Genomic DNA, 23,797 nt, shown 5'->3' with positions numbered 1-23,797 from the left:
TATTAGTACCTTGATCAAATTATTTTGAAAAAACCCCAAAAACAAAACAAATAAATCACCATTTGTTTATAGCCTGAACACACAAATACATCTATAAGTAATAAAAGCAAGTGGGCCTGTGCATTATCAAGCTCTGTGTTTACCAAAAGGTGTGTTGAGAAGTATTTGGTGTTACCATAACAGCAAATGGGTGGGGTATGGAATAATGATGGTGATTATTCCGACAAGACTTACCCCGACATCTTCACACCAAACGGCTCCTTCCAGATCAGGCTCCAGGATGACTGATGTGACAACCAACTGCAAGGTATCGTGACGAATGAAGAAGCCGGCGAGACTTGGACGTCATTGGCGACCGCGGCGCTGTTATGGGTGCTGTTAAGGGGGTAACATCAGTCGTCCTGGAGCCTGGTCGGGAAGGAGCCGTTCGGTGTTTATGCTTTACAAAATACGACCATGATGGTCTCCATCCCCACTACTCAGCAGGTTGCCAAAAGCAACATATATGCGCTATTAAGGCGTCAAAGACCACATTTTAGTATAGAAATTATGCAACATTCCAGGCAATTCCTGGGACACTGCAATTAGCTATTAGCTCATTCTAGGTTACATTTTATAAGGGTCACTCCACGTTATTTTGAACCAGCAAGGTATGAGTGACAGTCTTGCTCAACAGAACTACACTGTGTACTGGTATAATCATACAACGTACGAGTCCAGTTACATTACAACTTTACAGATAAAATTTCAGCTTTTTGATCGATATCCAATAAAATTACTGTACTCCTAATGTGGCTTTAGAGGTCTGAAAAAGCAGAGGAATGTTATATTGTATTTACCAACATCTCAAAGACTGAGTGGTTGTGCTTTAAGTTTTAATAATGCTGTAATAATATATTCTTAGGTATGCATTTTTGTTTTAAGTCATTAAAAGTTCTTTTGCCCAGAACAAAAAGAGTAGGATGCACTACTGAACTTTTTGGTGTCCTGTTCGGATTTTAATAAAAATCGCCAATAATATCAATCTAGCTGCAAAGGGTTAAATTTAGATGTCTAAATATATTGTGCTGCACTGACAAGACATGTAGCATAGAAACAACTGACTTCAGCGCCAGGCTGAAAAGAAGAAAAAAAAAAACCAAGTAATTATTGGGTGCCGAAACCACTAGCAGTTGTTGCAGAGCTGAAGTCTCATAAGATATACCGAAACACATGGCAGCGATATAACAGTACTCAATCACCTCTCACACTTGTAGAATCTCCATTCTAATGGAAAAAAAAATCAAATAGAATTTTCTATTTGATTGTTGGAATAAAGAGATAATAAAGAACCCTGTTGAGATTCTGTTAAAACTGTTTGATTAAATAGGAAACCCTTGTGAGTAGTTGAACTTCTGTTGAGGGCTCCATAGCAATGCTTTATCATATTATATTTTAACTCTCACTACTTTAAAATGAATCATGTATATGTATTCAGGTGCATATTAGTGAAGAGGAGCATGTAAATCATTTTGCAGGACATGCTGTAACAGGACTATTAGGTAATAATCCTATATAAAGGTGATACTAGTTTATTGGTTGAGCACAGACATTGGTTCTTGCATTTTGTTAAAAAAACTAAAGCCAGTAATAATGCATAGTCATCTGTCCTGTAGATAGGCTGCAGAATATTTTAATGAATACTGTAATTCCCATTCAAAAATTATAAATGTCCAATATACAAAATTTAGCGATCCCATTGTGCATCTTGGGATAAGGGGGTCAGGGAGGATACTTAAATACATTTACCAGGCAAGAGTGGATTGGTCCTTAAAAAGGGATGAGATTGTGGTCTTTGCCTAGAATATGAGACTGAAGCTGTAAAAAGGAAGACATTGTCGTGTAAGGTTAGAATTATAATATTCCCTGAGCTTTTTTTTTTTTTTTAAACTTTTGTACTGTAAATCTTCAGATTTAAATCACTTATGAACAGAAGGAGACAAGACTACCGCAACGTGGCCACCACTCTTCAGGTGTTGTGGGATTGTACAATTTGCCTAAAAGAAATGTTCAGCATCTGTATATTCATGCAGATTCTTACCACAGACCGTGTAAAAAATATTTTAAATTTAAAAAAAAAAAAAAAAAAAAAAAAGACCCAAACTGAATGAGCACCAAGGTCCATATGTACAGACATATACTGTTGTGGCAAGCAAGGCATCTTCAAGCGGCTTCCACCATACAGATGTGTGATCTCTGTTTACACCTCATTCTTGCACTTTCATTCTACAGCAGGTGATTAGAACTAAAAACACGGACCATGTGCAGAGAAAACGTGTGTGTTCTTGCATCTACATACTAATTGTATTAATATATAGGTTTCTGCACAAAATTATATGGCTAGGCATCTATCGGATAACAAACGCTTCTCAACATACCTGATCAATCTGGTCTTGCTGCCCTTGGTACACAGATTCTGGATCAGACGGTGGTCTTAGGTGGAATTCGGAATCGCAAAAGTTTCCGTCTCCATCCACATTGTGTAAACTTTCCCAGACAATGTTTTCTTCCGTAAGGAATCCCTGATCCGTCACAAGCAAATACAGCAGCCCCTAAATGGAAACATTTTAAAAATGTATTATGGGTCAACTTAATCAGTTAGTACTATATGCAGTTTTACAAAAATATTTCCATTCAGATTTACTGATGAATAAAACAAAATCATAGTCCCTTCCCAAAATTTAATATGTCCGTGTTTTTCTATGGTCTTACAATTTGATAATTATAACATATACCACTTGTATATTATTTGACATTTACTTTATTTTCTATAATTGTCCATATCAATTGTTAGATTGTTGCCATTACCGTTTACACACTTAAGTTGAATTTTTGGAATTCCTTAGCCATTGTAAAGTTTACAATGTCTTACTGATGAAACACCCCACCAGGCTTAAGGTTATCATCTTTTGTATAACCTCTTAATAAATCCTAGTAAATAAGGAGGTCCTCCTGAGTCCATCAGCTACATGAAGCTGGGATGCCCGGTCCATATCATGGCAAATATTGCTAGAGGACTCAATATGCCTAGTTCTGTAAAGAGAGATCTGCTGAGAGAACTGGGCAGACTGTAAAACTAAGATGGGCAGCGGCAGTGTGGTACAGACACGCAGAGAGGACTCAATATTTAGCAAAGGTGCATTCGCCTCAATTAATCATTTTTAGTACAATGTAAAGCAATGATAATGGAAAAAATAATCCTCCTTAGCAATAAGAGGAATTAACAGACTTTTATATACTTTACAAAGAAAGTTAACTCCTGTGAGCATTATGGCAGACTAGGCAACCTTTCATTCTCTCACTAATAAATATCAAATGATTCATCTGTGTAAAATATATACAAAACAAACAGATGGGAAAAACACTGTACAGATCATGAAGCCAGCTTTTATGTGTTCTTTTCAAAAATTTTATTATGCCAGAATAACAGGCAAGGTTCCAACTTGTCAGTGATATCACCTATAAAACTCACAGCAAAAACAAGAGCTACATTTACAAACATGACAAGCAAATCTAACTGCTGCTCAGTTTAAAGCAATGTGACCACTGTAACAATGGTGGACACAAAAACATATGTTCTACACATTTCTGTGAATGAATACAACCAATTCCATGTCGTCAGCTTTTTGAACTAAAAATATGTATTTACTGAAAACAAAAATTACTTGGCTTTTCTGCTTTGTCTACAATGATTGGCCTTCAAAGACTGCAAGTTTGTAGCTAATGTATTATTTAATAACTAAGACACTTGTGTAAATTGATGGGTTGTTCAGGTTCAGTTTCTCTGGAACAATCTTCTCCATAATTCCTCATACCCACTGGTGTTAATTTCACAAGTTGTACTAGCATTTTTAATGGTAGCACAATGTAAGAAAATTGGTATGAAAAATGTAGCCTGTGTTTCTAAAGACCGCATACTTATCCCATGATGTTACTCGCATATGGCAGCATCGTGGTTTTCCAACCTTTACTTGCTTCATTCAATATGTTTTATGCAAGTTAAAAACACACTGAAGTCATTCACCTGCATGTTCCCTGGGCCTGTCCCATAGTGGGCTACCTTACACTGGGGCCACCTGAATTTTTTGCCATTAAAATGTTCCTAATAGGCTGCTGACTAGAGTCTTGCCCCCCGGGCTAACATTCCCCTGTTTATATGCCTACTCAAACATTCCCGGTGGCTAACAATGCTACAATCACACCTACCAACTTAAGCCCACACTGTACTGGAGACAAAAATATGTTTAACTACCCATTTATTCTACATAATTACTATCTGCAATGTTTTTAACAATATGGACCATTTCTTATTGGCCTCTGTCTAATTTATATGACAGACATCTGTTTCTGATTTCACTTATTATGGCATGAGCAATATTATCCCCATCCCCTCAATAGAAACATATTTAATAGATTAATTATGACCCCCACACACACTTTGATCTGCACAATCACTGAACAAGCAAATATTTTTACAATTTGCTAACACATGTGAATGGAAAAATTGGAGAGATCATCATTTGGTGAGCAGGCCAAATGAAAGGATTGAAGAAGCACAATGATATATTGCTCAATAACCATCTATATGAGTATGAGGCATTAAAATTTATTGCCTGGTCAAATGAATACCAAGGTAATTGTTTTGAGCCATTGTGCGATATAATCTCTAACCAATAATAAATAGCTGTATTTCAGTTTAATCAATTTTACCAAAATGGCAAATAAAAATCACCACATATGTGGGACCCTTTACTATATGGTGTCAATGGGTTCAAGCTGATTGTCACATCATTTTTCAGTCTCTCTGTAAACTAAACTACAGGAAACAATTTGGTCAAAAATAAAAACCCCACACACACACAGATTTCACCAGCTACTGGCTGAAAGGCTGGTCATATGTACCAGAAACAAAACCATGGTCATTGTTGAGATCATATATAGCTATACAGTACAGCAAGTGAAAAGATGGATTTCTGGGTATGGTTATATCTCCACTTCCATCTTCATAGCTATTAGGCTTGTCACAGTTTAAAAAATGTGCAAGTACTCCCTTAATAAACATTGATAATCCTCAACTACTGTTGAAGTGGACATCTGAAGGTAAACGCAAACCTGTCTTGAAACTTTCGCACAGAATGATTAGAAAATAGACACTGATAGAAAAACACTGCACAAATAATACAATGAAAATGTAAAGCCATTGAACAGCACATAAAAAATGACATTTGTATTCCCTTTTGAGCCCCTTTTTTCACGCTGAACATTTTCTTTTTTATGTGATAATTTGAAAGAAATATCTTAGGGGGTATTTTGGCACACTGCCTTTTCAGCATTTTATACTGCAGCAATAATTCAGAAATATGCAATTATATCTTAAAAAAATAACATAATTCACAATTTGCCGGGTCTACTCAGCAGAAACGTGTTCCATTATGTAGGTCGTTTGCAGCATAAAATGTATTTTGCAGTATTAAAACAAAACTACAGAGAATCATAGTCCATAAGCTAAGCCAGCAGTTTTGTACAGCAATGATAATTCTCTTCCCATGACAATGAACGCACTGGTATAATAATACACTACAACATTTAGATTAAATTAGGCAACTTTGCAGACCAATTTATTCTCGGTCAGAAGCCATGAAAATTTCACCTCTCTTTATTCTATGAAAAATTATTTTTATTTTAATAGCAATCAACAGGGATCCTGCAATTCTCTCAACTAAGGCGTTTTACATGATCAGCTAATTATGGAGCCATTAATTTCTCACCAAGGGGAAGAGCAAGAATAATGGCAAAGTGTGATTTTTATAGTGCAACAGATAACTGCAGATATTTTTATGATAACCTAAACCATCTAACAGAGAAACCTTGAACACTGGCATCAAATAAAGACCAATTGGTTTAAAAAAAAATCTGCCAATAGATCTGTGTTTATCCCAAATATTTTTAAATTTCAACTGCTGAATGTTTGTTCCAAGCATCTAATAATCATTTAGTAAAATATATATTTTCTAACACTGCTTTTAAATGACAACAACCACTTCTGAGAATATGGTTTTGTTGTGGAATGTAACCTTTGGTATCAACACCTGTTGTGTTTTGGCAGATCAGTATGACCTCCAAAAGAATACATATTCATGGCTGAACTGTACTCATCTGGTTTGCTCAGGTAGCAAATCTGAATTGAAAGATTTGTAGCACAACTATAACAACTTGATAGAAAACAATTATACTAGAACTGCAACATTTAAAAGCATAAGATCATAGCCTTAGGTGAAGTAAAGAAGACATGATGGAGATTACAGGCAGTCCACAAGTAATATGCTGCAAAAGGCAAACAAACTAAGAATCATGTATTTTAAGTCTAGTTTCTGCTTCCTATCTATACAAGCACAGCTCATGGCAAAGGCAAAAGACTGTTCTTTTAACACCATCAGTTAAGTGATTAAATTAAGCCTAGTATTGCCAGATCTGAGACAACCTTGTTGTCCTGTTTACTTTTAATTTTATACATACTGATATTTTACCTACTCTAATGCACTTAATCATAAGAATGGAAAGGTAAGAAAATGCATATTTTCATAGAAATTGAAAAAATAAAATAATAATTTACTCCTGTAAATGAGTGTGCACAAGGGCCTAAAAATGACTAGCTAGAGACAGGGTTAAGTTATTCAAAATATAATAAAATTTGCTATTCAGCTCTGTATCAACGGCACCAACCACAGAATTGATTACATACTGTGCGTATGTAAAAACCCAATTTTCCCTGATATTACCTTAAGTTACACTATATGGACAAAAGTATTTGGCAACAACTATTAATTATTGAATTCAGATGTTTCAATTAGACCCATTGCCAGAGGTATATAAAACCAAGCACCTAGACATACAGTCTCCATTTGCAAACATTTTTGATACAAAATGTATTGTTCTGAAGAGCTCAGTGACTTCAAGCGTGGTACTGTGATAGGATGCCACCTTTGCAATAAGACGGTGTGTAAAATTTCATCCCTGCTGGATACACCATGGTCAATTGTAAGTGAAATTATTAGAAAATGGAAGTGTTCAGGAACAACAGCAAGTAAGCCACGAAGCAGACCATGTAAAATCACAGAGCGGGGTCAAGGACTGTTAAGACGCATGGTGCGTCAAAGTCGCCAACGTTCTGCTGATTCCATAGCTGAAGAGTTCTGAACTTCCACTGGCATTATTGTAAGCAGAAAAACTGTGCGGCGAGAGCTTAATGGAAGGAGTTTCCATGGCCAAGCATCTACATGCAAGCCTCACATCACCAAGACCAATGCCAAGCTCCAGATGGAGGGGTGTAAAGCACACAGACACTGGACTGTGGAGCAGTTAAAACGTGTTCTGTGAAGTGACGAATCTAGCTTCTTTGTTTGGCAGCCAAATGGGAGATTCTGGGTTTGGCGGATGCCAAAACATTACCTGCCTGACTGCACTATGCCAACTGTGATGTTTGGTGGAGGAGGGATAATGGTATGGGGCTGATTTTCAGGGTTTGAGCTAGCCCTTATCTCCAGTGAAGGGGAATCTTGCGTCAAACTTTGTGGCAACAGTTTGGGGAAGGCCCTTTTCTATTCCAACATGACTGTACTCCAGTGCACAAAGCAAGAACTACAAAGACATGATTTGATGAGTTCGGTGTGAAAAAAACTTTACTGGCCCGCAGAGCCCTGACCTCAACCCCATCAAACACCTTTGGGATGAACTGGAACGAAGATCGAGAGCCAGGCCTTCTCAAACATCAGTGCCTGACCTCATTAATGCTCTACAAAATGAATGGGCACAAATACCCACAGAAACACTCCAACATCTTGTGGAACGGCTTCCAAGAAGAATGGAAGTGTTATCACTGCAAAAGGACCAACTCCATATTAAAGTATATGTATTTGAAAACAATGTCATTACCGTCCCTGTTGGTGTAATGGTCAAGCGTACAAATACTTTTGTCCATATAGTGTATATGATCATTAAAGTTACTGATGCAAAAAACACAGTAAGAGAACACATACATATTGGGATAGATTGAATAATTTATAATTAAAGTACTATACCTCAAAAGCAATTAGACTCAATTAAAGGTTTGCAATTCTTTTAAAACACTGTCTACGACTATTCAACTTATTTAAAACAAAAAATCAATTTGGACTGATCATTTTTGGGATAATCAGCATGACTATGGGTTGACATACCATAGCAGCCTTAGATAATGGGACCTCTGCATTTGTTATACAGGTGTACAGAGGAAATAAAGTTTGTTTGCAGCAGTATCAATCCTATTATAGTTTTTTTTTTACAGGGAGACTTATTTCTTAGAGCTCAAGGCTTGTTTTCCAGTGATTAGTTAAGAACTCTGCATCAGATTTTCAGACATATTTAAGCAAACCTTATTAATATTTAGATATTACTTTAATCAAGCTGATGACAGTGTCAAAGTAAAATTTATAAATTACTTTTATGTAATAAAGATCAACTTATTTCCATTAAACAGAGACCATCATGTGATGTGACAAGTGAGTGAAATCTGAAAACTGCTTTGTCTTCATTTTTGATCACATTATTGCTAAACTAGCTCCAGTAATTATATCTGTATCATTGTGGCTTAAAAGCTTAAAATAAGTCTTTGACAGGATGGGGTTACTTCGCCACCTGATCTGTAGGGAGGGATGTTTGTCCTGCACAGTTCATTTTTGTTTCACAGTCAGTTACTGACCACTCATACTGGTGTCACCTTGCACCAGACACTCGCCAACTGTGAAAGCCAACTGCGCACTAGTCGTAGGAGAATTTGGCTGCCACCACTGGACTCGTTTGCTGTGTCCAGAACCGCGTACTTCTGGGGTAGCTGGTATATCTGCAGGCAAAGCGTTGACACAGAGACGCTGGGTTCAAACACAGGACAGCCGGGGAATGGATTAGAGTGTAAGCTCTTATCTTTTGGTCACAGGAAACAGCACTTAATAGTCACAGGCATAATCTTCAAGCAGTGATAGTTTATTGTTCATAGTCTTGACAAGGACTTCAACACACCAGTTTGTGGTACTGGTGATCATTCAGAAGTCAGATGGAAAATTATACATTACATGGTTAAACAGAGCTCCATTTTATACAGATTCTGACATTTGAAATCACATCAGATGATTTAGAAATCAGGATGTGATATTTCTCTACATGTGGAGTTAACGCAATATAACTTCCCATAAATAAGATTTCCTAAAACTTGCTTTTAGAATTATTCATGTAGTTTGTCTATATTTTTAACAAGGCAGGATACAGGTAACTACCCCCTTCCTGGGCTTTCAGGCTGAAAAGACCCGTTTGTCTACGGAGATGAAAAGGCTAATTAACATGAAATTAATATGGGGTCCTTTCTGCAGACAGCTGAAAAAACACATTTCCTTCACACACACCTATTGCATCAGGAATCAGTACATTTTTAATACACAAAGATAACAGTATCAAAATCAGTACATTTGCAATGATATAAATTAAAGCACTGCGTTAATAATTTAAATATATTTATACAATAAGTTATTTATAAGTGATACAGCCACAAAGTCATATTGAGGTTTGACTAATATCTGGTGATATACTGCATTTGTAGATCAATTCAGTACACTGCAGGAGTAAAAGAAAGCTTTAAAGTGCATATTTGAAAACATGAAAATTAGAAAACTCATTGCAAACTCCATTGTGTACATAGCCTTAAGCCATTAGATATGGGGGGATGGTAAGTAACATTGTCCCATGTTTCCTGCCAAATTTAAAGCAGGCATAAGATCATATAGGCTACAAAGTACATTACTAACACTAATAGAAGTAAAGTGCAGGAGTGAAATACATGTAGATTATACCAGACCTTCCACAGGCCACTTATAGGAAAACCAGTTGCTCTCAAACTTCGCTATTGTGTCCCTGTGGGTAAGATTTTAGATGAGGCAGCACATTATCAATCAATGCCCATCTATTACTGTATTCACAGGGCATTTGTTGTGGGATCCCAGCATCCACAGTGAGGGAGTGATCCCCAGTACAGCTTCTATGGCATCTAGCACCAGTATCCAGAATCATTGAACCCTATAGCATGTCCATAGCAAGTGGAAAAATTAGAGATGGTTTATACGGGGGGAAACATGTCCTATGCAGCAGCAATGTATGAATAAAAGTATTACTAGTGTTATCTGAAATTGTAGGGTAGTCAGCCAAAGCCTCCTATGAATCCGACTCTTGGATTTCCCCTAAGCCTTCCTGTCAAATCTATCAAATACTTTATGGAGGGTTGGCGTTAGGAAGAGTATTGTATAGTAATTTCAACTAAGGGTCCCTATTGATCATTCGTTCTAATGGGGAGAACCCCACGTTAGATCAAAGGCAGATCCCATTTTGAGCGCACCTGAAGTAGAGCTGGACATATTTTAAATCTTTGACTTGTGTCACATGCCATTTTATCCAAAATGCTACAGTCATGGCCAAAAGTTTTGAGAATGACAGAAATATTTTTCACAAAGTCTACTACCTCAGTTTATATGATGGCAATTTGCATATACTCCAGAATGTCATGAAGAGTGATCAGATGAATTGCAATTAATTTCAAAGTCCCTCTTTGCCAAGACAATGACCTTTATCCTAAAAACATTTCCACTGCATTTCAGCCCTGTCACAAAAGGACCAGCTGACATCAGGTCAATGATTCTCTCGTTAACACAGGTGAGTGTTGACGAGGACAAGGCTGGAGATCACTCTGTCACGTTGATTGAGTTAGGATAACAGACTGGAAGCTTTAAAAAGGAGGATGGTGCTTGAAATCATTGTTCTTCCTCTGTTTGCCCATGTTTCCTTGCAAATAACCATGGTTGTCATTGCTTTGCACAAAAAGGGCTTCACGAGCAAGGATATTGCACCTAAATCAACCATTTATCGGATCATCAAGAACACTAGCGCCACGACCATTTCCTAAAGTTGATTTAGCTGCGGGACCGGGACACCACAAGTGCAGAGCTTGCTCAAGAATGGCAGCAGGCAGGTGCGAGTGCATCTGCGCACACACAGTGAGGCAGAGACTTTTGGAGGACGGCCTGGTGTCAAGAATGCCAGCAAAGAAGCCACTTCTCTCCAGGAAAACCATCAGGGACAGTCTCATATTCTACAAAAGGTACAGGGATTGTACTGCTGAGGACTGGGGTAATGTTATTTTCTCTGATGAATTCCCTTTCAAATTGTTTGGGGCAAACAATGCCTTGCAATGTCAAGCATGATGGAGCATCTTGCCATAAGGCAAAAGTGTTAACTAAGTGGCTCTGAGATCAAAACATTGAAATTTTGGGTCCATGGCCAGGAAATTCCCCATATCTTAATCCCATTGAGAACTTGTGGTCAAACCTCAAGAGATGGGTGGACAAACAAAAACCCACAAATTCTGGCAAATTCCAAGCATTGATTAGACAAGAATGGGTGGTCATCAGTCAGTATGTGTCCCAGATGTTGATTGACAGCATGCCAGGGTGAATTGTAGAGGTCTTTAAAAGAAGGGTCAACACTGCAAATATTGACTTTTTGCATAAACTTAATGTAATTGCCAATAAAAGCCTTGGACAATTATGAAATGCTTGTAATTTTACTTCAGTATATCATAGCAACTTCTGACAAAAAGGTCTAAACACAGTGAAGCAGCAAACTTTGTGAAAACAAATGTGTGTGTCATTCTCAAAACTTTTGGCCATGACTGTATGTATACCCTCCAAGCCATAAAGCTCTGATATAATCCTAAGTGCAGTAAGAGAATAAAACGTCAGTTGCATGCACATTTGCCAAACTTAGAATAGGTGCTTAAACTGGGTTGCATTTTAAAGAAAGGATCTGGAAGATGTCCTTAACCTACAACAGCCTACAACTGGTCGCCCCAACTAGCCTGGTCCAGTGACCCCTCAAAATTCTTCCTCTCTTCCTATGTCCATGAAACTAGATTCTGAAGTCAAGCTGCTAAATTGTAACTGTACATGTTTGGGACCCCCCCCCTACCCATGCCACCACGTGCTCAATCATAATCTGGGGCAGAGACCCACATGAATAGGAGTATAGAATGTATTTGGCAGAAAAGTGACTGTGGCAGTCAGTGAGGAGAACGGCTAGTGACATACAATAGCTGAGGGAAAATAATTTTCATTTTGCCAAATCTGCCAGGGGGGTTAGTTGCAGTGGCTGTGCTCAATTTTGTCCCTGAATAGTTGCAATACCAGTGTTATGTTTAATTTAATATAGTCCCCTCACTAGAAACTGTAATGCCCAAATATTTCAACATGGATGCCCAACATCAGGAAAATTGTGAGTATAGCACATGTTCTTCTGTCTGATGGCTGTTCTGGATGAGGTGTCTATTTGAAAAAGATATGCCCCAGTTCATTTGTAAATCAGAAAACTGTTTGAAGGGCAGCCAGCAAGGAAGTGTGGGATCTTAAGGTGTCATCCACATATGGATAATGTCTGTACTTTTGATTGTTATTGAAAGAGGTTGCAATGGTATCACAAATAAAGAGTTAGGTGGAATGTTATGTTCTCATGGGCAGGGTCTTCTATACCCTATGTCTCATGGCTGTCCACCTACCTCATTTGCCCCTGTTATGACCTACCCTGAAGTTTTTGTGTCACCACTAAGCAGTTTGTTTACACATACACACGGAATAAGTAGTTGATTTTGGCCTACCAGTAATTGCTCAAGCATTACTCATACACACTTTGTTATTAAGCTTAAGTGTTTTCATGCATTTGATATTTTACATTCATGTATGTGTGTGCTTACTGTGGAATCTAATATAAGGTACCTTATAAATAAACAAGGACTATTTATTACCCTGCCTGGTCACTCTTTTCAACGAGAAGGGAATGAACACAACACCTCTCAGTTTGTAACCTAGCTATCGGTTGTTGATACAACATCTGAAACCAACCCTGGACCAACTCCAAAAATTACCATAGCTTTTCCATTATGCAGAATGAAATACTTTGGCGGCATCCTGTGGCAGTCAGTGAGGAGCATGGCTAGTTACATATAATAGCTGAGGGAAAATAAGAGTTTTGGATATCATAGAACTCTAACAAATATGAGGACATATCTATCTTCCCCAGAGCCCAAATCTCCCGTGCCTGCAATGACCCACTGAGGTCCTCACCCTTCTGTTAAAGATAGAATAGGGCAAACAAGAGGTATGGTAGGAGGAGGAGAAGGAAGAAAGAAATGAATTCAACATGATCATCTGTGTAGACCTGAAACATGTAAATAGCATTAAACTGTTATGTACTCACCGTATGACCTAAATAACTCAGAAAATCATATCCACCACCTTCAACTAGGTGGTGGATACTTCCCTAGACAACAGGTACAAGGCTAGGAGGGTTCACTTAAGAAATAAAAATGGGAGCTATTCTGGCGATACAAAAAGAAAAAAGGTTGTGGTATTCTAAGATAACAGTTGTCATCTGTGCTGGTATCTTTTAAGGTTATTCTGGCTGTGACAGTTCAAACCTACTCTATTAGTCTAGCTGTTGGGCTGGCAAGATAGCCAAGACCTCTGTTGGATCTAATGTAATGTCCGTCTGGTGATACTTTTCAAGCATGTTTGTGGCCTCAAAGTTTCATACTGCTTAACTAAGCTCAGCAAGTTGTTTGCCACCAAGAGAGATTTGCATCTGTGTGGAGGAGGTCTGATTAGGCAGCCGGGACGATGGCTGAAGGAGCTTCCCATCGTATGACCCCAGTTTGTTTTTTTTTTTCTATTAGACTTTTTATCATGAATTTTACAAAACTGCATTGAATAATTAAATAAAATAAAAACTATACAGGAAATTACCATCAAATATTTTGTATAACATGATCCCAGGATGTCATTGGGACTTGTTCCCGCTGGTTCTCAACAGATGGCAATGTAAGCGAAAAGCCACCCCCAAAAAGGGTTGAATGTTCCCACCCAGGTGAGTGATCCTAGTCTGTAATGCTGTGTACCCAAGTAGTTCCCTTGCCAACATTACAGTTGAATGTGTTATAAACACAATATTGTGAAGTGATCAAAAATAGAGGCAGTAGACCAACACGGACATATACAAAAAACACACACATATAAAAAACACACACATACACACAAATACACATACACTGTATATGTATGTGTGTGTATAAATTAACAAAAAGTTCACCTCTTGGTGCCCACCAATAACCAAATGAAGAATCCAAAAAAAGAAAAAGTACATTACACGGGTTGACTGATAGGAAAAAGGGGTCTAGTTACATTGAACATTATAATTCTTAATACATACTGTGGCCCAGGCGGCTGAGCTACTGTATATTAGAGTATAAAGTACCTTTGCAAAATAATGATAAAATGGACTTATTTAGAAAGGTGCTGTATTCTCATTCATCTTATGTTAACACAGCAGCACTTTTTGGTTGAGTTATAGTCTGTCATATACTGAACTTTCAGCAACATCTGCCAAGTTCAGAATATTGTTAGCATTACCACACCGGAACACTGATCATAACTTAATAATCTGATACCGCAAGTGCTTTTACTTGTGTATTGTAATATTACCGTCAAGTCGCTATGCAATGAGCCCTACCTTATATTTGGTCATGGTGCTAAAATGATTGTTCCTGAAGAATACACACAGCTCTCCTTCCTGGAGGCTTGAGGTCAGCTCACTTAGTCCATGGTATGTCAGCTGTGTGGCAGTTCCATTTAAAAACTGTTCAGCAACAAATCCTACAATAGAACATAACATTGTAGAAGTCACCATATGTGCAATACACAATGCTGCCTGTGAAAAGCTTTAATAGACTAATATACTGCTGAAATATTTAAATTAGAAAATGAAAACAATGACTACCCCTTTGGTTGTAAAGAAGTTTACTGTGCAAAAGCAAAATCTTAATTTAACAGATTAAGAGCATAATCAAAATATTATAAAAAATGTTTATATGTCAATTTTTTGTTAAAACATTCACACTTCCACAATTACTATCTGTAAAGTAAGTTGCTATGAGTGATGATACTGTAAGCCAAGCAGTTGTTTGTGGAAAATATATCCCCATTTGCAAAATCATACATTTTAAGATAATTCGTCATTAATGTTCATGTAAATACAGTGTTCACTATAAAGTACTAAACAGTTTACAGGGGGCTGGAGCGTTCGTCATATTTGCTATCAAGAACTCCAAATTTTCAGCAATACCTGCATGGCACATGGATTAGTAGTAAAAGGCATTTGCAGCTGCAGATCTTTGTGTGGTTTAAACTACTACTATAACCTGTTCATTACTATCCCCTTATTCCAGCTAGAACCTTTTTATTTTAAAGGCAGCTGTAAAGAATCCCCACCAATGGTATTAAAAGACACCATCATTAAATTGTGTATAATTGTCATTCATATTTAAATATGGCTCTAAGGCTAGTGTTGGTATCTATTTTGGATTAATAAACAAACTATAAATAAAAGAGTCTAAAATTTATTAATTAACATCACTCAGTCAAATGACCAAAGATGGACACCAAAGATTTCTATAAACAAATGCTCTTTTGGTTGCAATCAGAGAAAAGTTCTCATTTCAGCAGATCATGTAAAACAGAGCGTATGCTACATAACTAAACATACAAAAAGTACATTTACCTAAATGGCACAAAGTATATGCTATTCTAATCAGCTATAGAAAGTGCACGGTTCCTGATAAATGAGTTCATCTATATGGGTCTAAACAAAAGAGAAAAAAATAAAAAATAAATAGGGACAATATAGCAAAGGGATCCGAAAACAAGATCACTGTGTATCGCCAGAAGAGATTTATCTTTTTCTTGACCTCACTTTTTACAGGGAGGAGGTGCACCTTTCTTTATCCCAAATGCAACCCTCCAAACGCATTAGGAGGGGCTTCTGCTGCCACCATCAGGCTCCTTCGTGGTAACTAGAACCATCTCCTTCTGGGTAACTCTCACTGCTAGTGTACACACTTGCTGGGCACCTGGGCTGGTACACTGGGTTTAGATCAGGGATGTTGTGGATGTTTCCCCCTGACCTATCACACTGGCCAGAGCGTTGGTACTGGATGCTGGGTCCCAACCTCAGAAATGCCGAATAATGGATTAGATTGGCCTAATCTGTAGGTCACAAAAATTGCAGCACAGGTAAGTAGCCAAAGCAGGATCTTGAAATAGTGATGTTTTATTAGCTCACGTGGTCCTAAGAACAGTTACACACCAGTTTGTGGTAGTAGTGATCTTTCCAGAAGTTACAGATGGAATGATAAATTACATGGTCAAACAGTGCACTTTTTATACAGATTAATGTGGACAGGTGGTAACCCAGACCCTGTCCCAACTGGCACCGCAACATCTGTATCCTATATATCATTATATACTCTAACCTTGGAGCCAACGCAATATAAAAATTCACATTAATCTGTGATTTCCTAAAACTTGCTATCTACATTGTTCAGAGATTTCCTGTCTCTCTAACAAGACATAACAGATAATGGCCCCCTGCAATGCTTTCAGGTTTAAAAGACATTTTAGTCACTCACAGATGAAAAAGGTCTAATTAGCCTTATTGAGATTTCCTCTAGAAAAGGTACAAAACAAAATCATGACATACTGTCTCAGAAATACATATCCATACAAAATACCATAAACCAAGTAGCACAATTATTGTCTCATTGTTCAACCCCACACTGTCACACAGCAACATCCCCCCTGCTTCCTACCATAGAATATTTAGTCTTCCTTGTCCCACTATTTCCCTCCCCACCTCATATTTCCTTGTTTTCCCACTCCCACCATTACGGACATGCATGTTGCACAACATTCCAGGATAGAGAAGCAGCAACAGAGCACATGGCAACAGCAGCAGGGAGTGAAAGTTGCAAGAACTGGTAGGAGACTGCAGCTCAGTCAGCTATCTGCATTGAATCTGGTGGGCCAGTCAGGTGTTGTGCCCTGCTTCACTCTGCTCATTGAAGCAGTCCCTGCAAGCAGCTCTTACCCTGCTGTGCTGTCCAGGGGAGGAGTCAGAGTGCTGTAGCGCAAAATACAGTGGAAGCTCACAATATTACTCTTTGATGTGAGCGAGCAGTCTGTCACATGTCTACCCACCATTCTCCCCTTGTCACACATGGTGGTGGTGGTGGTGAGAGGTGAGGACCTGTTTATTGCAGAAATGTTTAAACCATCAGCAGTTGGCTATCCTTCACCATTGATTTTAACTGCACCTATTTCTTGCTCTAGATTTGTGCCTTGGGGCTGCATGTACACTCTTGTGGTTATCAGCTGGAAGTGGCTGCGTATAGACCAGTGTTTATCTTTAGCAGTCAGGACACTTGTTTTATAAAAGTAAAAGTTTTAACTTTTACTTTTATTATATTAAACTAAAGTTTTATATTTGTGAAGAGAGGATTATTTAACTGCTGACCGTATGCATAAAAAAAATTGTCCAGCAACAGTCACTAACCATGAAGATGGTAACCACTTATTGTGTATACAATACTTAAGTAGTGAATAACTGTCAAACAATAGGTGTCTAACAGAACACTGAGTAAACACTGCCATGGTAAAACTTCAACCATGTTAGAAACAAATCATAAACCTTAGGGAGCCAAGATTTTGACATAGACAGCCCAAAAGCATTATGTTGTGTAAAAAAAAATTTGCTCAGTATAATACAAAATGGGGAGGAGAGAGAGAATCCATTCTAAAAATCAAAAAACATTGCCCATCCATACATAAGGGTTTTTGAGGCACATGGTCAGCTAAAATAGATAATTCCTTCATCTAAGACGCCAATCCCCCTCAGGGTCTGGGGCCTGTAGATTTTGTTATGTGATCAGCAGAAGTCCATTCCTTCCTCTGCAGGAGAGGATCATCTTTAGGGGAGACTATAGAAGAAGCATTTCCAGTGGCAGCTGCTTTTGTAGATAAGCCCAGTTTATGAAGATCTGTGGCCTCCATTTGCATGATGAATATTTTGATGCCAGACTAGATGTCGAAATGGATATCCTCATTTGTATTAGACGCCACTTTCTCTCGGGGCTGCAGTGAATGATGGGAAAGCTCACCTTGAAGTATATGAATGGAGATCACCTCAAATACTAGTTCAGAGATCTTTTGGACTGCTTACAGGCTCCTTAGACTTAAAATAATGGGAGGTGTATTATTGTATATCCAAGCGTTGCTATATCTTGATATTAAAGTTTCAGTGCACAAAGTCAACAGTACAAAATTAGATGTTTGAGTGGCATCTCAGGAACTTAGTAAATCATTATGTAAGGGAAGGCTCCAGGTGCGACTGGGTGACTTCTCTGAATATACCTGCGGCTGGATCACTTATAAATAACTTATTGTTGAAAATAAATTAGCACAGTGCGACAATTTATATCATCAGCTATTTATACAACGCCACTAATTCCGCAGCACTCTACAGAGAACTTACTCACATCAGTCCCTGCCCCATTGGAGCTTACAGTCTATATTTACACACACACACAAAGTGACAGAGGGAGAGACTAAGGTCAATTTGATAGTAGTCAATTATCCTACTAGTATGTTTCCAGAGTGTGGGAGGAAACCCATGCGAACATGGGGAGAACATACAAACTCCTCACAGATAAGGCCATGGTTGGGAATTAAACTCATGATCCCAGTGCTGAGAGGAAGAAATTCTAACCACTAAGCCACTGTGCTGCCCACATCATTATATTATAATGTATTATATAATATATTGTAATATTGTATCATTGCAAATGTACTGATTTTTGATACTGTGTATTAGAGATGCACTGATTTCTCAGGTATTGATTTCTGAAGCAATAGACAATTGTTTGAGGGAATTTGCTGTGTAAATTCGAGATAAAATCCTCATTAAGGCTTTATGTAAGTGACCAACATGTCTTTTTAGCCTAATTGCACTGTAGGAGGTTGTTGCCTTCCTTTTATGTGTAGTTTTCATGCTGTATCTTAGAACCTGTCTGAATAACGCAACCAGCAAGTTTTAGAAAATCAGTGTGTATTTCGTACGTTAAATTGCATTAACTGCACGTTTAGAGAAATATCACATCCTGATGTTAAATTATAATAACACCAACATGACACTTATATGATTTCTGCTTCAGCGCAAAGCAGTGCACATATAAGATTTGGTTTTCCATGGGACCCACTCTTACCTTTCCCTGGCTATAAAAGGTCATCACCCCCCCTTGGGACTTCTATACATTTTGCTGTGTTACAACATGAAACCATGATGGATTTAAAAGTCCCACTAATAAACAAAGTAGTCGATAACTTTACAAGAGAGAAAATAAAAAATAAAATAAAATAATATATATATATATATTCTAACCATTTGTCCACATTATAAAAGAAAAAAATACTGACAAAAAGTGACTGCACTGGTTATTTATCCCTTTGCTATATCCATACTAGATTTCTCTAACCAACTGTCTTCACAAGTCATTAATTTTTTATTTATAATCCACCGTGTACAGTTAAGGTGTGTCAATTACAGCATATATACACCTTCCTCAACATAGTTTCTTGGCCCTTCATGTGTGAAGTCCTTACCACAGCCGGTATTAGAGGCCCCTTTCTCAAGGGTGTAGCTTCTTTATACTTTAACCCCACTGCCTCTGTTCTGGCTAATGGTTGTTCATCTTCTCAATTTCAGATTTGTAATTGTACGAGACAGGGCGGTTCTTTGTTACCCCTCCTCTTTTCCTTAATGATGGAGCTGAATTCAGCTAGAATTCAAAACAATCCAAACATTTCCAGCATCACAATCGGTTCAGAAGCATCCTAACTTGCGCTATATGCGGATGATGTTTCACTCACTCTAGCGAATCCTCATGTATCAGTTGCATGCCTAATGACGAAGATTAAACACTATGGTCTATTATCACACTAAGATAAAAGCAGAAAAAGAAAAAAAAAAAATGAGGCTCTTGCCCTCAATCTCCCTGCTAATATTTAACAACATTTGCAAGCTACCTACAAGTTTACTTGCCAACCTGAGCAATTAAATATCTGGTTATTACCCCAACTAAAGATTATTTCAAATATGCGGCTCACCACCCCCCCCCCCCCTTAATTGCCACTCTGAAGCAGGATTTGAGAACCTGGAACGCTCATTCTATATCCTGGGTTGGCAGAGTTGCTGCCGTCAAAACAAATCTGCTACCTATACTGCTCTATTTATTCCAGATGTTGCCAGTCAGAGTTCCTTCAGCTATTCAAGTATATCCAAGTCCAGTGTTTCTCAATTTAGATGGTCAGTAAGATGCACATTTTCGCCTTGTGTGGGTTGATGTGGAGGCAAATCTACATATTTCTTTCCCCTGCACCCTTTAGTGTCTGGATCCCAAAGATCAACCCTCTTTACACCAGCTTCCCTCCACAGTCTGCATTTCATTTTCAGTGTGAAAATATTGTGTCGGCATGATCCCTCTTTGGAACAAACCCTTGTTTTAAACCTGGTCTCAGCTCAAAAGCTTTTGCTTCACTGACTGGACATAAAACTTTAAAGATCTGGGCAGCACGGTGGTTAAGTGGTTATAACTTCTGCCTCACAGCGTTGGGGTCATGAGTTCAATTCCAGACCATGGCCTTATCTGTGTGTGTTTGCGTGGGTTTCCTCCGGGTGCTCTGGTTTCCTCCCACACTCCAAAAGCATACTAGTAGGTTAATTGGCTGCTATCAAAATTGACCCTAGTCTGTCTCTCTGTCTGTGTGTGTGTATGTTATGGAATTTAGACTGTAAGCTCCAATGAAGCAGGGACTGATGTGAATGAGTTCTCTGTACAGCGCTGCGGAATCAGTGGTGCTATATAAATAAATAGCGATGATGATGATGATCTGCCGAACATAATACCATCACTTTTCCCTCAAGTTTTCTGAGCTCTGTGATAGCCTACAGCTTTCATCCTTTATCGGTATCTCCAAATCCTTCATCTTTATAACTGCCAGATCAACCTGCGTGCACCCCACTACCCCTCTATAGTAGAAACTTTCTGTCTTCACAGGTCCTCCTCCAGAGGACTCATCTCCACCTTTTGCTCACTGTCGATACATCAACCTACCATCCAAAGAGCCTCATGAGTGACGATGGGAGGCGGACAAGGGAGAGTCGCTCGATATTCAAGAGTGGGCATCTATCTGTGAAGCAGTTGCTAAATTCTCCTTATGTACTCCTATTAAGAAAAATTCATATAAGATTTTCTTCCAATGGTACTTGGTCCCCTCCAGGCAGTCCGTTGTTGACAGAACTCACCTGTCACACCTGCAATTCCCCTTTCATCTCTCCTTCTTTCTTTTGCCTTGCCTACCTCCTGAAGTCCACATATTGATTTGAAAGCTCCCTGGCCATATACTTACTGCAGTTAGATGTTTAGTTGTTTGGAATAGGAAAATGTGGAACCTCAGACAATTCAAGACCTCATAAATGTTTGGTAGATATATAAATTAGATCACTAGCGTTATCCATGACCGTCCCAATCCTTTTGTCGACTTGAGAATCCTGGACCGATTACTTTGATCCTTGACATCCCGCTAATTTCAGCCTATTATATACATGTTTAGTAATATAGATTCTGTTTTTCCACTTCTCCTTTCTGCATACTAACATTCCCCGGTTACCCTGTCCTCTTGTCTCTCCCCTCTTCAGTCCACTTTCCAAAATAGTACTACATTGATCCACCTAGTCAAAATTTTTGCCTTAGCCATTTGCTCCCACTTTTGTGATCAAATTATCTGAAATGTAAGCTCAATAGTATTTTATTGAAGTTCAAAATAATTAAAAAAAATAATCCAAAAGGTTCCCTTAAAGAAATATAGAATAGAGCTGTTTACAAACCACGAGTTCTGACATAGCAAGCACTGTATCAATGTATGGTTAATAAAATGTACCATAAGCCAAATATTTTTTAAGTTATAGGTTTTGTAGCCTTGTCTAGACTTCGCAAATTTTAGAAACAGCTTTGTAATAATTATGTTATATATATTGGATGTTAAATGTCTGCATCTTTTGAGTATACTAAGGAACAGCTGAAAGAATGTGTCAGAAGCGCACTGTTATGAGCCACCAACAATGTCTAAATAATAAACAAAATCACTCACCCACCTTCACTAACAAGCTCACTGTTCTCTGACTGCTTACATGAAATAATCTTCTCCACCAGCTGGTTATAGCTACAGTTACCAACGGCCGTCACAACCTCAGCAATCTGGGAGATAGACCAAAAAAACAATGTCATATGAAGGAAATTGCTAAAGGCACATCAAAAGTCTATGTGCGTGTTTACAGATAAACTTTGAAGTGATATTAAACAAGATTTAACGGGTAAAACAAAACAGGCAGAACAAACAAAAACATCTTTATTAATTCAGTATGAATTACAAAAAAAAGTGCTTGCACATACAGTAGATGCATATAATTCTGCATCTAGCCAGATACCCATGGGACTGAAGCAGAGTGCTAATGCTAGAGTGTAATTTTATGTGGGCCAACCTGGAGAACGGACGACAACATGAAAAGTGCATTCTGAAAAAGTTGAACAAACCTCATTTACTATCATTCTTTACAATTTTAAGGTGTTGTTCAACTAGGCTCAGAGTACCTGTTTGCATCCATTCTCCATCTGCTACTTAATCACATGCCATTAATTCAGAAGTTGATAGAACAACCTGCCATGCGATCATCAGAAGGTGCTTAGCAGCAAGAGAGGAGTGATTATGTTAGTAACTGTAGTGCCAAGTATGACAGTGTGATGTGTGACAGTGTGATGTGAAGAGGAAAGGAGGGAAGAGGGAAGTCAAAGACTGAGGTTTAATGGAAGTAGCAGCGTCCCCTAACATCTCAAGGTAGCAATGCAAGGCTCCTATCAAACTGGTGCAAGAATATTGTGTCTCTTTGTATGAATGGGTATACAGTTTGTTTTGTAAATTGTAAGCTTCCAGGTGAGTTATTATGTATAACATTTCAGGCATAGGAATGCCTATATTTATTACAGCCATTTTGTTAACAAATAAGACATGGCTCTTTCTGAAAATAAAGGGCACAGAATGTTTGTATTGTAGGTTATAAGGATATTTGTTTCTGAGCACATTAAGGTTGAGGTCACAAGCTGAGTACGCCAATATACAGGACTCGGAGCTCAGAGGTAATTTTCACTATCTCTTGACATCCTTAAAATAAGAACAGCACAGAAAGTTATCCCAAAATATAAAAAAAAAAAAAAAGATGCAAATTTAAAATACTTCAAATAAGAAAAATATAAACAAACCTTAAATATCTAAAACATAAAACCAAACAGTGACTGAATAGACATGAATCGGATACTTTCATTGCCCAAAACATCAGATGAAAAAAAAGAAAACTTCAATTTTTTTTTGCAATATATTTAGCAATATTACAAAACTGGATCTACTTTATGTACTTTGGGCTTAGTTGCCCTTTATACAATACTGAGTGCGATATTTACAAGTTGCATTGTTGGTATTAACAGACAAGCCAACTACCATTAAGTCTACGATCTATAATTGACTGTGCATAATAATCTAATCTTGCCACTCAGGCAGCATGACAACATCTGTTGCTGAGTAGCCATATGGAGACCCAGAACTTTTAAACTAGATGGGCACAAAACACATTTTGGGACCATATATGTGTCATGAATGGGACATATATATTATACTGAAGTTAATTTTAGGCCAGC

General features: G+C 38.0%; 1 protein-coding gene across 2 annotated transcripts in view; it reads right to left on the bottom strand.

Annotated features, from left to right (window-relative positions):
• The window catches only part of MINDY2 (MINDY lysine 48 deubiquitinase 2), a 90,458-nt gene that overhangs the window by 16,647 nt on the left and 50,014 nt on the right, over nucleotides 1–23,797 (bottom strand). For both annotated transcript variants that reach the window (XM_075208066.1, XM_075208067.1), the window contains exons 5-7: nucleotides 22,204–22,306; nucleotides 14,671–14,813; nucleotides 2,418–2,591 (exon numbers count right to left, since the gene is read on the bottom strand). In XM_075208066.1, the coding sequence (XP_075064167.1) occupies nucleotides 2,418–2,591; nucleotides 14,671–14,813; nucleotides 22,204–22,306 (420 nt within the window). The remainder of the gene's footprint in view (nucleotides 1–2,417; nucleotides 2,592–14,670; nucleotides 14,814–22,203; nucleotides 22,307–23,797) is intronic.

This window comes from Mixophyes fleayi, chromosome 4, assembly GCF_038048845.1.
Source record: "Mixophyes fleayi isolate aMixFle1 chromosome 4, aMixFle1.hap1, whole genome shotgun sequence".
Classification (NCBI taxonomy): Eukaryota; Metazoa; Chordata; class Amphibia; order Anura; family Limnodynastidae; genus Mixophyes; species Mixophyes fleayi.
This window is presented reverse-complemented; position numbering and strand designations above follow the sequence as displayed.